This window comes from Nestor notabilis, unplaced genomic scaffold, assembly GCF_000696875.1.
Source record: "Nestor notabilis isolate BGI_N333 unplaced genomic scaffold, ASM69687v1 scaffold10861, whole genome shotgun sequence".
NCBI classification, from domain to species: Eukaryota; Metazoa; Chordata; class Aves; order Psittaciformes; family Psittacidae; genus Nestor; species Nestor notabilis.
The window spans coordinates 1,819-12,646 of NW_009914227.1; the positions used below are offsets into that span (position 1 = coordinate 1,819).

The window sequence follows — 10,828 nt, forward strand, 5'->3', positions numbered from 1 at the left end:
CTTCTCTTTGCCATGGGTTTGCTGACCTTGGGGTGGTTTTTTTCCCTCTGCTTACATTTCCACTTCTGGAAAATCCTTAGATTCTCACCTTATGAGTTTATTAAATTCTCTTCTAGATTTTTCCCTTGGATTCCCTGGTTTGCTCTGGGAAATCTGTCACAAGCTCTGGGCAGGATAATTTGATATTTAAATAGAATGCTTTAAAAGAAACTCCACGTTTCCATTTTTGTTGTGTTAATTGAATCAGTTAAATGTAATTTAGACTTACAGTAAGAAAACTGCTCCTTGCCATCCTTTCACAATGAGATAGATGCTTTATAGTCTGTTTTGAGGAACTGCTGGAGGAGAATCTTTGATCCATGCTTGCCAAAAGGAACATAAACCGGAGGGCAGCTCTGCTGCGGAGGACAGCTTTGTCAGCTTGTGGACACCAACGAGTGTTCCTAACCTTTGTAACCCTGGAAAGCTTTAACCTCATCATGAAAGTTCCCGATAGCTGCTGGGAGGGTTGTTCTGCAGCCAATCAAACAGGCTCAGTGTTTGTTGGCCTCAGTTAAATAAGCAAGAATTGAGATTTTGGCCTCCTCTTCAGAAGGGCCGCTCATGGAGCGAAGCGGAGCTGCTCCTGGGGCACAGCACACTGTACTTTCACCAGGCTGATGGAAAGGAGAGACTTCTTATCCTCTCCGAGTCACGGGATCATGGACTAGTTAGGGCTGGAAAAGACCTTAAGATCATTTAGTCCACGATGTCTTGCTATGAGGGTACGTGACATCAGGGCTGGGGCTTGCTGAATTGCAGTGCATGGCATGAAGTGTTTGTTTCTAGAACAAAGAGGAAGCAGCCCACGCTCTGTTCCAGGTGTGTTCCTTTGTATTCATGGCTCCATTCATCACTCTATCAGCCTGGAATCAATTTAGTTTCTCAGTGCTTTTCGCACGGACCTGTGATTTCTGAACTGCCATATCACCACGTGTGTCTTCTGGTGTTTGCCGAAGGGAGTAACATTATCTGCCATACTCAGAGTTCCTTTTTACTTCTGATCACCTCCACAAGCGTACTGAGCTCCTTGAAGTATCTTAAGTTTCACTTTGTCATACTTAGTCCTTAAAATTACTTTCAGCATAAGCTAAATCCTGACCTCAAAGGCAGTGAGTAAGTTTGTTTTAATAGAATAATGAATCATCTCCTGGTTGTGTCTTGTCTTTTTTGCTTCGATGAAAAGTAAGTTCAAGGAAATGGGATGTGCTGGTTCTTGGTTCTGGAGCAAGTGGGTGCAACAGGTCACTGGGTCTTCCTTCTAAGGTTGTTTTGTTGGAGAATGGCTACTCTGAAATAGAAGGGAGATGTCCATGTGTCTCCTCACACTGAACCACTTCTAGTTCTTTCTGTTTCCAGTGATATTCCTCTGCCAAGATTAATGAAAGTGGGAAAGCTCCATTGCTGTGTGGATTCAATCAGTTGTGCCTGGGGAATTTTGAATCCCAGACAGGGCCTTGCAAAAATTGTGCTCTTTGTTTTGCCTTTTCTCATGATTGTCTTGAACCTCTCTGGTGTTTGGAGGCTTTTTGTTGCTGCATCTGGGCTTGTCCTTGTAGCAAACAGCTTTGGCACTAGGCGTGACCTTGGTAGAGGAATTATCTCTAAAGCTATTGCAACTGCTTCCTTATCCTTTTGCTTTATGTTTGAGGCCTGTAGTAAGCCACTCCTTAATTTCAGAATTCAGAGGCTGGTCTATTAAATATCAGATTTGCTCATATGTGAATTTGTGAGACAGGAGCTGGGATGAATGGCTTTCGCCTTTTAAAGTCAAGCCAGTGGTGTGAGTGCAGTTGGCTGCCCTCTGATGCCCGAGGGAACCTGTTTGGAGCAAACATTAGTGCTTGTCGTGTGTGTGGAATTCTTGGGAGAAGAATTCTTGCAAAAGCAGAATTTCTTGTTTATGTGGAAGGAGTTTGTTTTCTCGTGGTAGAGCAAAAGCCATTACAGTGCTTATCCTCTGTGCTGCTGCTGGATTGTTGGACTCCTTACCCAAAGGCCTTGAGCTGCTGAGCAGCTCTCGGAAAGGCACCTTGAAGAGCACCGTGTTTTGCCATGGGAATGTTTATCTGTGTCAGATTCCAGGTTGGAATCCAGCAGTTTCTCTTGTTTGTCTCATTGTTTTCCCTCTTACACTAACTATGGACCTTGCTGCCCAGTCTCAAAGTGAGACAGTCCCCCCCTCAGCAGCCTGGGATGCTGTGTGTGTATCCCAACACTTCAGACATCTCATTCTCCTTGGCTACAAGTTTAAGGAAACTATTAGTGTGGAAATTGTTACTAAATCCATTGATGTGTGCAAGATTTAGGTAAACTCATGGGGAAGCGGGAGAGTACTTGGATAAGTTCGTGAGGAATCCTGCCATAGCACAGGCGATGCTTGGTTAGTATAGATATCACTAAGTCATCAGTTTCTTCTCCTTGACATGTGTTTTTTTACCATCCTTTCTAGGAAGGGGTCTGGAGGAGGGAAAATTTCCCTCTCTGGTGAAAGGGGACTGGAGCATTATGACAGTCAAGTCTTTAAAAGCTTGTGAGTTCCCAGAGTCCTTGACGGCTAGCTGCTGCCTCTGCTGCTCTTGTCGGATGTCAATAAAGAGAGGTTGAAGGCAACACTTCTCATGGAGGTAGAAACGAAATACTTGGAAAACACCAAGGATTTTCCTGTTTTGATTAATAAAAAAAAAAAATCACATAGGTGCTTAATAGCTGGTTGGACACTTGAGATGTGGAACTCTAGAGAGAAAAAAAGAAAATCACTAAATTCACCTATATTGTCTGGCTTGACTTCGAAAGCAGCGTGGGATTTTTCTCCTAATGCAAGTGTTCTGGTCTCTCCAGCAGGTACCATCGAAGGGCGCTGGCTTAAACCCTAACGCCAAAGTGTGGCAAGAAGTGTCCCAGGGGAGTGGGGAGGCTGTGCCACCAACGAATGGCGCAGAGCACTCGTGGCAAGAAACAGCGGCTGCGCAGGGGACTCCTGCTGAGGGTGAGATGGCACAGCCCGGCCTCTGTCCCTTGCTGGGTAGCACTGTTCTCTGGAGGAGCTTCTGCACTGAGAAGCAACCTCTGGCTCTTGTCCTTGAAGCTGTTAGTGCTGATGGAGTGACAAGCGTGGAATAAACATGAGAAAGCAGTAGGCAGTTTATAGACATAATAGGCCTGGCCAGAATTCCTAAACCACCTCTGGTTTAGGGTCAAGAAGGTGTCCAGAGCTGTGCTAGCACAGAATACCTGGGCAGGTACCAGGATCCAAGGGCCCAGTGATGACTGAGTAACGCGCTAAGAGGGAGACAAGATGCTAAGTGTGTAGAAATGGTTTCATGGCTGCTGCACTTTAGTATACACTTCACCCTGTGAATGGGAAAATAAGATCTGAGGGCACCTATGATCCTGGTAGATCACTGAGGTGGCACCAAGAGCTGTTAGACAGGAGCGTTGTGCTGGAGTAGGAACTGCAAAGCATCTGTGTTACCACCTTTCTGTTTAGTCTGATCCCATTTCAGTCCGTGTTTTCCATCCTTCCCACATGGTTGTCCAGAACTAAATATTCAAATGGTTTAACTCTTCTGATTTGGCTTGGACTTGATCTGAAGCCAGTTGCATAGCTGAGGTTGCTCAGAATACAGCAGAGGCCTGTTAAGCAGGAAGCAGAAGATTGCCTGGAAGAAGGTGTAGGAAAAGTTAGGAGTAAAGAAGTGAGGATTCAGTTTGTGTGGCCCTTCTGGTACGTCAGCAGAAGTGAAGAGAGAATTTAGTTTGTGACAGAAACTCCAGAGACAGCATTCTTGCTTTAAGCAATTTCTATTGTAAGTAGTTGAATAGTATCTCTTCTCCGAAGTGTGAATTCATTGTGAGTGTGGAAAAGATCCAGCAGAGGAGTTGATTTTCTTGGAACACCCTCCTTTGCCTGACTGCTGGATTACACTGAAATTGTGCTTGTTTTTATCTTGAGCAGCTGTGGTGAAGGCTAAGCTGAGGTGTCCTGAAGAGATTGGCTGGTTTCAGTGTGTGTTATAACAACCACTAGATGCTCCTGGGTCCTTTTTGTAAATAAGAATCATGTAATGCATTGATGATAAGCTACTTTAGTGCTTTAGGTTTAGGAACCTCATTTAAATATCCCAAGTTTCAGGCGGAAACCTGATTTTTAGAGACTCTGCCGCTTTTGAGGACCTTATAAATTCACAATCCTATTTATTACTTACCGCTGAGTGCAACCCAGAAGAGCTTTCTGAAATTGAAGAGGCAGAAAGTGCTATTGAAGTCTAAGACAGATGAAGTCCAGGTATTTCAGTCTCAGCATTCTGGAGTATTTGTTTTAATGTTGGTAGCCAAAATTGTTCAATATTCTGAATATTTTCAATATTCAGAGAATATCCTGATGCTCACAGTAGGTTTTCTGTTGCTGGCTGTTCCCCTGCCAGGTAACATAGAGATTGCAGAGGATAGCTGCAAGCAATATGAAGTGATGTATTCCCCGTCTTGTGAGGCCACAAGAAATGGGACAGGAGTCGATGAAGCATCTGCAAATGGAATTGTCCTGGCGACTGAAGATCTTGGATACCAAATCTATGAAGTGTCTGGTGAGTATCTGAGTTAAATACCTCTGTCAGTACCTGTAATCCTCTGAAGTCTGCTGCAGTCATGATGTGACTGAGTAGGAACGATCTGTGTTCAAGAAGATCCATAGCACTTGGCCAAGTAGGTGAAAACTGGGATCTAAGTCATTTGGGGACATGTAGTGTGATGCTCTATGAGCATGTCTCAGATGACCTTTTCCTCTTGGTCTTACCCAAAGGGATTCCTTCTTTCAGTGTACATTGAAACATGTTCTTGCGTCGTGTTCTTACCATGAAACTGGAACTGATGGTCAATGTGGTAACTTTTAGGTGAAGGCAGCTCCACTGTGTCCACAGAAGACATTAGAGAATGTTTGAAAAAGCAACTCGAATTCTGCTTCTCACGGTACGGTGCAATTAACCCAGCTTTGTATAAACCCTTTATTAAAATCATTAACAGTTGGGGTATTTTTGGCTTGAGATGTGCTGTTACCTTTATAAAATGCTAACAGTGAGTGAGAGGTGGTTGTGATGTGACTCAAGATTTGCTGCAGAAACCCTGTGGTACCTTTTAGCTGTTCAGTCCCATCCGTTCATCCTTGTCCTGTAATGAGAATTGAGAGGATTTCTGTGCTTACAGCTCACACTTGTCAGATGCTGAGATAATTGAGCTGTGTGTTACCAGAAGAGGTCTCTGGCAAGATCCTTTTGGCAGACCAGCATGCAGAGCACTGCAACTTCCATTAAGTGTTTGAATTACCTTGCTCTGCTTTGTGTTGATCTGCCAGGATTTCCTTGCTGGGTACATTCCTGGCTAGAGATAGGTGTGGATGGTACTGGTGAATGTTTAGGCCTGTAGTTACCCTGTTGGTTTGGGCCTTCTGTAAGGAAAGTTCAGCATTTTCATAAACTAGTGAACTTGTGTCCTTTTAGGGAGAATCTTTCAAAGGATCTCTACTTGATGTCTCAAATGGATAGTGACCAGTTTGTTCCAATATGGACAATTGCCAACATGGAAGGTATTAAGAAGCTGACAACTGATATGGACCTCATCCTTGAAGTTTTGAGATGTAAGTGTGGCCGTTTGGTGTCCATAGAAGAAAGAATTCTTCCTTGCTTTAGGGAAATGCATTAGCCTCTGAGCATACATTCGAGTACGTAGCTGTTCTCCTTTTGCTTTATAATCAACTGTTTGAGTCTGGCCCAATAAAAGGCTCCACAAAGGTATTGCAAGCAGGGGAAGTCTTACTCTGGGAGTGAACCTGGTCTTTGATTCAGTGCAAAAGTTTACTAGAGGTGATAAAACTAGAAAAGGCTTATTAGGAAAAGCTGGTTAGAATTCCTGTGACGTGCCCTGTCTGCACATGGCTTCAGGAAACAGTTGTAAGTGAACTTTCAAAGTCTTTATTCTGACTCGATTTCCCCACTTGAACTTTCCCTGTCAGGGCTTTGTCTAGGAATGATTTTATATCCTCTGACTTGAACTTGAGCTGGGAGTGAATTGAACTTAGGACTGAGCTTTTTAAAAGATAGTTAAACCGTAGATGGAGGCAACATCAGATAAACACTAAACTGTGCTGAAGATCTAACAGGCTCTAGCTGATCAAACAGTCCTTTACCCTCAATTCCAGAAATCTGGATTCTTAAGCAGCTCTTTGTTCCAAGTTTGCTAATGGAGTCTGTTACTGCTGAGGTGTTTTGCAGTGCACAATGTCCAGTATTAAGCCAAGTTTCTGTTTTAATTCTAGCTTCTCCTATGGTACAAGTGGATGAGAGAGGGGAGAAAGTAAGACCAAACCACAAGCGATGTATTATCATTCTCCGGGAGATCCCTGAAACAACACCTATAGAGGTAAATAACTAGAAAAGAAAGAAAAGCCTGTTGGTGGGTTTGGAAGGTACCTTCAACAGTGCTTCAGACAGCAACAGGAAGTGTTGCTTCAAAGGTCAGCTTGCATTTAATTTGATTAAACACTGATACTTTTCTTGTCAATCACATAATCTTTTCTGCCTGGCTGTCTTGTCTTTTAAAGGAGCCAAAGCAAAAACATTGTTGTCCCTTCCCCTTATTTAGTGATACATTAAAATGCTCTCAAGTAAACTTCCCCACCCCCAAACCTGAGCTAGCTGGGCTTTTTGGGAAGGAAGTTTGAACTGGTTTCTTTTCAGATCCCGAAATAAAACCAGTTCAGGGCATAGCTTGGAATTCAGGCTGAATTTTTGTCACAGCAGTAACTTCACTTGAAGTCAGACGGTTGTTTTGGCAGCAAGAAATGTTACTAAACATTTCTCATTCATTGTGACCCAGTGTGAGCTGAGCTCATTATGGTCAGGGAAGGGAGGATAATAAAATTCCTACTGATATTTGGCGAACAGAAGGATTTAGTTCTTTGTTTTCTCAAGTTGTAACACAGGGTGTTTGTCTACCAGCATTTTTAATAAGTTCTTTTAATTCAAATGCTGAACAGCTGCTTTGCCCTCTCTTTAAAATCTGATTATTGCAAAGCTGTCAGGGTACTTTCACTTAGAAATATTTGCTAGAATCATTCTTGTCTAGATGTCTCTCCTGAGCTAAAGCCACCTCTTTCATAGAGAAATATCACCAGTTCTACACTGAGCTTGGGTTTCTTCCCACGTGGGCCTGCTGCTTTTTTTTGGGGTGCTCAACAGGCTGAACTAGCGTTCTTGGGTTCAGGAACAGGTATAGGGGATAGTTTTGTGTGTGGCACACCTTGAGGGAATGAAAGAACATCTGTGGTCAAGGGAGAATTGCAGCTGAGGAGCTGGAGTGTAAACTCCTGTTGGTTTAGTGCTCAATTTACACCTTAGAGCTGGGTCCCCTTAATTGCCTGCCTTCTCTCCCTTAGGAAGTTAAAGCTCTGTTTAAAAATGAGAACTGCCCCAAAGTGATAAGCTGTGAGTTTGCTCACAACAACAACTGGTACGTTACATTCCAGTCGGATACAGATGCCCAACAGGTAAGGCTGCCTTCAGCTCTTAATGACATCTCAATTTTGTTATTAATACTTCTCCTGCTGAGGAGAATTGCATGTGTGCTTCTTGTGCCTGAAATAAATGTGTATTTGCTGACCCCTCTTTTAAGAGGTTATTGGCAAATTCTAGTCAATAGAGAAGAAAGTTGAAAGTCTGTGGGGTTATAACTCCCTTGTCTGCCTCTTGCCTCAGTGCTCTGTGACCATAACTGACACCCAGTGTCCTGAATTTGAAGTGCTAATGTATTTAGCTGGGCTAGCGGGGTAGTGCATTGCTACATGTTTGTGTTAATCATGGAGTATCCTTGGAGAAGTACGATTTTATCAAGGTATCTAATCTCTTTTATATCTGCAGGCATTTAAATACTTAAGGGAAGAAGTCAAAACCTTTCAGGGCAAGCCAGTAATGGTAAGGCTGCACTATATGAGGTTTCAGTTTGAATTGCATTGTATATTGTTTGTATTTGGATGATAATGTGCATGGGGGGGGTGTTATGACACTGAGGAATTCGTGGGATGGTTCATACTACTTGCTCTGTTGGCTGTGAACTTGAATGAGGTCATGGGGGGCTCTGAGAAACGACAGTCGTGTGGCTGCTGGTTATTCCCAGTGCTGCTTCCCATGAGGTGTGAAATACATTCCTGTTTCATCTTCCCTTCACGCTGCCCAGAATCTGGGTCTGCAGAGCTCAGGAGAGGGTCCCTTGCCCTCATGAGTCTCTAGCCTGACTTAGCTCTACAAATAAGGCTGAAGTGAGCTGTTTGTACTGTGAGAGGAACTGTCAGAATTGGAGCCTGGACAGTTAACTGCTATAAAAAACAGTGTTTGTCTTAAACTTGACAGATTTTCTACCTAAAGTGTGTCCTTCCCTTTAGCACGCTGTAAAATGTAATCTGTATTGATTTTATCAGAGTGTTTATTCATAAGCACTAAATCAACCTACTTCCTCTTAGCATCCCCTGTTAGAATTCCAGTAGGCCAGTAGGATTTCATGCTCTGCTTCTCCTTTTCTCCCAACCATGTGATGTGATTTGCTATCTTGCAGGCAAGGATAAAAGCCATCAACACCTTTTTTGCTAAGAATGGTTACCGGGTGGTGGATTCCAGTGTCTACACTCAGCCAGTTCAAACACAAGCACAGTTTGCCTCACCACTGTTTATGCAGCCTGTATATAGTCCTCAGCAGTACTCTATTTACAGCATTGTGCCTCAGACTTGGTCTCCAAATCCTGCACCTTACTTTGAAACACCACTGGTGAGTAACAGCGGATGAAAATGTGAGGAGCTCACCCCAAACATCAGGAATCATTTTGGTTAACAGAGCAGAAGGGTTAGTGGGCTTCTCAGCTGTAGAATGCACAGGTTTTCTAGTCAGATCCCTCTGTTTTATGATACTTCATGTTGCATCATAGAATCCCAGACTGGTTTGGGTTGGAAACGACCTTAAGATCATCCAGTCCCAACCCCTGCCACGGGCAGGGACACCTTTCACTAGAGCAGGTTGCTCCAAGCCCCTGTGTCCAACCTGGCCTTGAACACTGCCAGGGATGTACCTGCTAAAGCAACACTCTCAGAGAGGCTGCAGGGCTCCCCATGGGCTGTCAGTTATTTCAATGAATTTTGGTTTGAAATTCCATTATCCAGTAGCTGGTGTTACTGGGAAAGCTACAAAGCAGCAGGAGTCTGATGCTGATGTGCAGCCTCTTAACCTTGTGGGGTTTTCACTTCACAACATGCTAGATGCAGCAGCCCATGTGAAAGTACAGACTAGATGAGTAACTGCTGAAGCTGATCTCATGAAACTGCAAACGTTTTCCTTTTAGTTCAGCCACTGAGTTGTTGTGTGTGTGTTGCAGGCCCCCTTTCCTAATGGTGGATTTGTGAATGGCTTTAATACACCAGGATCATATAAAACAAATGCTGCTTCGTTGAGTATAGGTCGCCCATTCCATAGAAATCGGTAAGACAGCTTCGTTTGCTCTCTGAGAACTTCCAGTATTGAGATCCAGAAGTGTTCCTTGCACTTGTAAAACGCCTTCTGATGGGATTGGGTCTCTGACTTTATCAAATGTGTATGATATCTTTCAATTGGATTTATAAAGTCAAGGTGGCAGCTTAAGATCCTAAAATAGTGGATGTATGTGCTGGAGAGAGCAAAGGTAACTCCTGTAAAAGCCTCAGAGGAATTTCTGCAGACAAATAACTAACTTCCTCTTAAGGTAATACTTCTAATTATGTTTGTTATACAGAGATTATAAACTCCTGCAGCACAAGAGTAAGCTTTTCCTGTTGTGTGATTAGTCTTGCAAGGAGCTATTCAGTTTATGCAGCTGAGAGTTGCATGCCCTGAGTGCTGTATGCTAAAACTGCTTGATGCTGAGTCTGGTGCTGTAATTTATTTGCTTTATCCCCATCTTTCCTGTTAACTGTAAGGACTCAGCTCAGATACAAACACTGGTGGGGAGGAAACAGCTTTGTATGTGCTGCAAGTGGACTCTCTAAACGCAATGGAGTTGTAATCTGTTGGTATGGGTGGAAATTGTTTATTTACAAGCTTTTTCACTGTGTTCTGTGGGAATTGGAACTGCTTTTTATATCCTTGGAGAAATCAGTTGACAACTGCCAGTGCCATAAGAAGGCTTGTGATGCAGTTAAAGGTCTGTGGCTGTTCGCAGAAGGTGAACTTCAGAATCTGCTCTGTGGTGACTCAGCAGAGTCTTAATGCAGGCAGTGAAACTGGGACCATGACTCCACTTGGGAGACAGGGCAGCTGATTCAGTTACAGCTGCTCTGCTCCCAGTTAAGGTCTTTTTATGAAGTGTTTGGTTTTTGTGGGGTGGTTTTTTTTTTTTTTTTGCCTTAAATTGTGCTCCAGCTTAAGACTTTAATGTATAGGGATCCTCTCAGAAGTACAGCTACTGAAACTGGACAAGAATTGTACACCCAAACATTAACATCTCGAAATGCCCACTCGTTCACTGCTGGCTTGTAGATCACATCTGTATAATCCTTAAGCTTTTAAAACTCTTGTGGTTACATTAAGACTGTCATTTGTAAAACCTCAGATGTGGTGAAGTTAGGGCTTCAGGGTCAAGCACGTACAGGTTCTGCTGGTCTGTCCTGGTTGTCTTATCATTCCTGCCAATCCTGCTCAGCCTTTGCTTGTACAAAGCTCTGTTTTTGTGCTGATAAATCTTCCTATTGTGACAGCAGACATTAGTTATTGCTTCAGC

The 10,828-nt window shown here is 43.3% G+C and overlaps 1 protein-coding gene across 1 annotated transcript in view; it reads left to right on the forward strand.

Moving 5' to 3' along the window:
* Positions 1 to 2,856: 2,856 nt before the first annotated feature.
* The window catches only part of LARP4 (La ribonucleoprotein domain family, member 4), a 12,278-nt gene continuing 4,306 nt past the window's right edge, over positions 2,857 to 10,828 (forward strand). The window contains 9 exon segments of the mRNA XM_010023548.1: positions 2,857 to 3,028; positions 4,467 to 4,625; positions 4,932 to 5,007; positions 5,535 to 5,671; positions 6,350 to 6,453; positions 7,469 to 7,579; positions 7,950 to 8,003; positions 8,641 to 8,850; positions 9,452 to 9,555. Coding sequence (XP_010021850.1) covers positions 2,857 to 3,028; positions 4,467 to 4,625; positions 4,932 to 5,007; positions 5,535 to 5,671; positions 6,350 to 6,453; positions 7,469 to 7,579; positions 7,950 to 8,003; positions 8,641 to 8,850; positions 9,452 to 9,555 — 1,127 coding nt within the window.